At 33.7% G+C, this 6000-nt stretch overlaps 1 protein-coding gene across 1 annotated transcript; it reads left to right on the top strand.

Annotated features, from left to right (window-relative positions):
• Positions 1-1683: 1683 nt before the first annotated feature.
• On the top strand, positions 1684-5650 carry LOC127076189 (O-fucosyltransferase 36). The gene is made up of 3 exons (XM_051017772.1): positions 1684-3195; positions 3760-4009; positions 5254-5650. Exons 1-3 carry the CDS (start codon positions 1970-1972, stop codon positions 5428-5430), a joined length of 1653 nt encoding a protein of 550 aa, XP_050873729.1. The 5' UTR covers positions 1684-1969; the 3' UTR covers positions 5431-5650.
• The last annotated feature ends 350 nt before the right edge of the window (positions 5651-6000 follow it).

Raw genomic sequence — 6000 nt, 5'->3', positions numbered from 1 at the left:
CCTTTGAAGCACTGTCACGTTGACAAAACTTAAAAACTGTTGAAAACCACTATCCCACATTCGTAACTGCTCTTAGCGACTAGGAACTTCCTTCTCGTCGAAGGTAGTTAATGAAAGTGCTAAGACCTCTCTTCAAGTCTTTGGTTTCTAAAATCTTCTAATTCTTTGAAGTCCGCCGAACGCTTCGAATTCGACACAGTGTCGAGTGCCAATTAGATTTGTTCTTGAGACTCCTCCAAACCATGTTTCAAGATCTGCTCTTGAGATTCTTCCAAACCATATTTCAAGATGCTAGTCGAACGTTCCAGACGATATATTTGTTCTTGTCAACGTGTGTCAATCAATACCAACATTTAACATTTTCTAATTGCAACATTCAATTGACTTTTCCCAAATAGAAATTTTTGGCTAACAGAAGGAGACTCAATAAACAATCATAAACGAAACGAATGTGTAAAAGACAATCCCTGAATATATTAGAGACATGCACTTCACATATCTCTCGTACAAATTTAACAACATATCTAAAATCCTAAGAATGTCATTAATCTCAAATTTATCCAATGCATGGAAGATGGAGAATAAAGTTGTTTAGATTAACGGAATAAGATGGAAGAGAGTAGTATGCAATGAAATGGAATGATGTTATATTATTTAGATAATTTAAAATTGAATGAAATGGTATGAATTTCATTCCATTTTATTATTTATGACCATATTTCTTTCTTTTGATTTGGATAAAATAAATTTGTTGTCTTGTTTCATTATAAATATTTTAAATGATATAATAAAATATTCATTCTGCTCCACTTCATTCTATTTTATTTTATGATATTCAAACTTCATTCTATTTTATATTTATTTTCTATTTAATTTAAATTTTAGGAACTAATATGTTTACTTGATATAATAGAATTGCAAAAATATCACTACTAAAATAAAGGCAAAGCAAAAAATGAAAGAAAATGTTTTTTTTGTGTGTTTTAAGAGAAAAACTAATTATACTAATAAATAATAAATTGTTTGTATATTAATAAGAACTAAGGAAAATTAATATATATTTTGAAGGTCATATATTTTATGTGATCACTTACATTTGATCTTTGTAATAATTTAATCTTTTTATTATTTTTATTTCCAAACAATTTTTTAAATCACAAATATATATTAAATATAGTTTTTTAAGTTAATATTTATAACTTTTTTTTTAATTATTATTATATTATTAATAGTATTCAGCCATTCCTTTCTCAATAAAACACTGGCAAAATATCTTTTCTAAATTAAAAACAGGTATTTCAAAAGAAAAAAACAGCAAAAAAATGAAACTCTTAAAAAAATTATATAAAAGACTTCAGAAAGTATTTGACCTATTTTAAAATTAGAGAAAGTGTTTGTTTCGTTTAAAATGATTTTAAGGAGTTTAATGTAATTTTCTCAATAATATTTTTCAACGTATGTCATTTTTCTTTGTCCTATTTATAAAAAATATTAATTTTATATTTTTAAATAATTAATATAATAAATTAGGAATTAAATATATGACACGCTTATATCACACAAATATTTCTTAGTAGAATTCATGATTGCCGATATTTTGATATATTAATTATTTAATAAATTTAATAGAAGTAAAAATAAGTTAGGAACATTTTATCTTAACAATTTGAAAAATGTAATGGATCAAGTGGTTATTTTCATAACACAGAGTCTGTAATGGTGCAAGTAATTAGTCATTTTCATTTTTCAACAACCGACACATTCTCCGTAGCTTCTACTCTACTCCGCACAATCTTCATCAAATCCCTGACTCGCTCACACCTCCACTCACCTTCTCCAACCGAGTCACACTCAACGAGTCACAACTCACTTACTTACATTGTTTCTCTACCTCAACCACAACCGAGTTACTCACTCACTAACCTCCTCGTTCGACTCAATTTCCGCCGTGGCTCACAAGCCGATACGGATGGATTCCTCTTCCGACGAGGATGAGGACCACCACACCCTCATCCACCAGAACTCAACAAAACCCCGAACTCCTCCCTCCGCCACCGCCACTTCCGCCGCAGCATTCCACGTTGAAGATCTCAACTCACGGTTCCGGCGAGTCAATTGCAAGCTCCAGATGAGGTACATTATCGCCATTATTGTTCTCCTCTTCGTCTTTCTCCTCTTCTCAATTCCCAATCTCCGACAACACTTGTCCGCCGCCACATTCATCTCCGATTCCGTTTCTGATCGAATGAAGGAATCGGAATTACGTGCCATTTACCTCTTGCGCCAACAACAACTAACTCTCTCAACCGCTTTCAATCGCACATTCCAAACCAACGCTTCGGATCCGAACCAACACCCGAACCTAGTGGAAGATCTGAAATCCGCACTGTTCAAGCAAATTTCTATCAACAACGAGATTCAACAGATTCTGTTGAATCCGCATAAGTCAGGGGACGTGGTTGATCCTGAATTCAATTTCGGAAATTTTGATGTTGGGAATTACGATAGATGTAGAACAGTTGATCAGAATTTATCAAAGAGAAAAACCATTGAATGGAACCCTAAAGAAGGGAAATTTTTGGTTGCTATTTGTGTTTCTGGTCAAATGTCAAACCATTTGATTTGTTTAGAAAAGCACATGTTTTTCGCTGCTCTTCTTAATAGGGTTTTGGTGATTCCAAGTTCTAAAGCTGATTATCAATACGATAGAGTTATTGACATTGATCACATAAACAAATGCTTAGGGAAAAAAGTTGTTATTTCTTTTGATGAGTTTTCTAATGTTAAGAAGGATCACATGCACATTGATAAGTTTCTTTGTTATTTCGCATTGCCTCAACCTTGTTATTTGGATGATGAAAAGTTGAAGAAATTGAGTGGTTTGGGTTTGTCTATGAGTAAACCTAAGGGTGTTTGGGATGATGAGGATACTCGGAAGCCAAAGAAGAAGACTGTTCAAGATATTATATCTAAGTTTTCTTATGATGACGATGTTATGGCGATTGGGGATGTGTTTTATGCTGATGTGGAGCATGAATGGGTTATGCAGCCGGGTGGACCGATTGCTCACCAATGCAAGACTTTGATTGAACCTAGTCGTCTTATTTTGCTTACTGCTCAGCGTTTTGTTCAGACATTCTTGGGAAGGAACTTTGTTGCATTGCATTTTCGGAGACACGGTTTTTTGAAATTCTGGTGCAACCTTTTTTCCCATTCTCTTTTAATTTCTTATAGGATTATGGGGTGTATAAATTGATGCTCCCAGTTTTATGTGTTAAAGCAAACTTCCCGAGTTTTATGTGTTAGAGCAAACTTTTGCCTGCTTTGGCATTTTTTTTTGGAAAGTAGATTGAATTTAAGATCTGTCTAATAAAATATTCCTCGCGTTTATGTAGTCAGCAGCTCAAAACTGTTGGATCAAGATCAGCTCTAATTTTAAGGCCATTTAAAAGATAACATGAAATTGAAACGGTCTGATCTTGATCCAACGGTTTCGAATTGTTGACTGCATGATTGTGTAGAGCTTCTTACTGCAAGATCGAATTCAAATGAATTGCCAATTGCATTTTCATGGTTCATGCGTCATGACTATTTTCTTTTTAGCATTTTGTTTCATTTCATACTTGACATGATCTCCGGGAAATAATGTAAAAAGTAATGCATGTAAAGCTCTTGCTTCATATGAAACTATGCTGCAATTTTCTGGCTCTCTTTTTCCCTCCATCATATTGCCTTACTGCTCCATTTTCATGTTTACAGTAATGCTAAAAAACCAAGTTGCTTTTACCCCATCCCTCAAGCAGCAGATTGCATATCAAGGGTGGTTGAGAGGGCCGATGCACCCATCATATATCTTTCTACGGATGCAGCTGCAAGTGAAACTGGTCTGCTTCAGTCACTGGTTGTGCTGAATGGCAAGCCTGTTCCACTTGTAATTCGGCCAGCTCGGAATATAGCAGAAAAATGGGATGCTTTATTATACAGGCATAATATTGAGGGAGATTCACAGGTGAGATGACAGTGATTTCTCATTTTTTTCATGTGGTTTATACTTAAACAGTGTAACTGACCTAAATTAACCATCAGCATCTGATCAATTAAGATTACAATTTACAGATGAAAATTGGTAACTTGGTACTTTAAAGATAAAGCTTTTACCATATCTTAGAGAGGAGTTGGATTCATTGTAATGTGTAATCTCTCACCATTAAAATTTGTCTAAACTAATTTGATATGTGTTGCTCTCATTTTGAATGGTGGGAGAGATTACACATTACTCTCTCATGTGTAAATCAAATATGAGAGGATCCATTCCCATGTCTATTCTAGGTAGTCTTATCTTGTATTTACAAAAGACTAATTTCTAGACTCAAGCTCCTGATCTTGTGCTTAGGCCTTCTTCTGTTACAATTTACAAAATATGTAAAAAAAACTAAAACTGTCAAGAAGACTACTACCCATATCCATTGATCATGCCCCCCTCCCCTGTTTACGGTTGCATTACTGTTGCAAGTTCTGGAACATAGCTCCTAAGGTATTCAATTTTGTTGCCTTTAGTTGTCTGACTTGTCTTGCAGTTGGATTGGCTTCAGTCTGGGAATAGGTTTAAGAATCCTGCCAATATTTTTTTTTTGTAGTCACCTAAAAAATTTGCAGGTTCGAAATGAAAGGAAAATGTTCATAGAAATTAATTACTATGCATTGTCAATGGAAAGAATTTTACTCTGTCAATTCATCATCATCATCATCCGTTTGCATTATTTTATAAATGGTTAAAATAAATGTCATATTTCTCCCAACATTCAACGTCAATGATTAATTGATCGTGTAAAATCCTTTTACACAATCGATGCATTTCAATTAAATTCATGTTCATATTGAACTAAAAACAGGTCCGCACTTTTGTATGAACATATAATTGTACTACTCTAATTTCCACTTTTTTTTTTCCTGTATCTCTTTTTTTTCCTCTTCCCTGTCTTCTCATGTATTCATATGTGATTGTTGTATTTTTAAAGAACAATGCTTAATTGTACGTGAACAATTTAGCATGAAAATGCACAAAAGTTAAGTGTCCAAATTTTAAATCACCTCTACACATATATCTTATTCTCTCTCCTCAGTTTCACTCATATATGATTTTTGTCAAACCACCCGTTCCTATTTTGTGCTAAACTATACCTAGGAAATAGCAAAACCACTCTCTTTCAATTTATTTTGGTGATATTCATTATGAATATTTTCACATTGAAGGTGGAAGCTATGTTGGACAAGACTATTTGTGCTATGTCTAGCGTGTTCATCGGAGCACCTGGTTCTACTTTCACTGAAGACATCTTGCGGCTGAGAAAGGACTGGGGATCAGCATCACAGTGTGATGAGTACCTTTGCCAAGGTGAAGAACCAAATTTTGTTGCGGAAAATGAATGAAGATTGAAGATAATGACAGTTTCCTTGTGCCGTGGCTCAGGACTAGACACAATTGTCCTACCATAGGTTTGAGTGTATTTTGCTCATTTGAGTAGTCATGTATGATAATAGAATTAGCAATTTTATTGACGAGTTTTGCTTGTTATACATAATTCTTTTCTAACAGTGATTGTAATTTGTAAAATATATATACAAGTTGATCCTGAATTTTTTCACACAACAGTTTTGGCATTTCAACACCCCATTCTCTCATTTGAAATGGAACCTACCCATATGACTTTCAACTGGTTTCTCAAAGATGGTGGTTGTTGCAGGTGAATGTGGAGGTTTAAAGCATCCACATGGTATTGGAAGACAGGTTCAATCAGCAATTCTAGTGTTGTTGTGGTTAAAAAGAGGTTGATGATCATAAGTTAGTTTCTCCAATAATAGTGACATAAGAATTAAAATAAAATATTCTACATATTTTTGCAAGATCAATTTTAATATGAAGAGAAGAAATTGTAACAATTGAGTTTTAGCATTTGCCTAGTTCTAGTATTAAGGAAGCTGAGTTTTTGATTTTGATCA

The sequence above is a fragment of the Lathyrus oleraceus genome, chromosome 4 (genome assembly GCF_024323335.1).
Source record: "Lathyrus oleraceus cultivar Zhongwan6 chromosome 4, CAAS_Psat_ZW6_1.0, whole genome shotgun sequence".
Classification (NCBI taxonomy): domain Eukaryota; kingdom Viridiplantae; phylum Streptophyta; class Magnoliopsida; order Fabales; family Fabaceae; genus Lathyrus; species Lathyrus oleraceus.
The sequence above is the reverse complement of the archived record's forward strand: the minus strand, read 5'-3'. Positions and strand labels throughout refer to the sequence as shown.

What these genes read in the sequence shown, in the direction of transcription:
- LOC127076189 (XM_051017772.1), top strand. Translation starts at nt 1,970, where the DNA reads ATGGATTCCTCTTCCGACGAGGATGAGGACCACCACACCCTCATCCAC. An exon ending in CACGGTTTTTTGAAATTCTG is followed by an intron (nt 3,196 to 3,759) that starts GTGCAACCTTTT and finishes TCATGTTTACAG; the next exon opens with TAATGCTAAAAAACCAAGTT. An exon ending in ATATTGAGGGAGATTCACAG is followed by an intron (nt 4,010 to 5,253) that starts GTGAGATGACAG and finishes TTCACATTGAAG; the next exon opens with GTGGAAGCTATGTTGGACAA.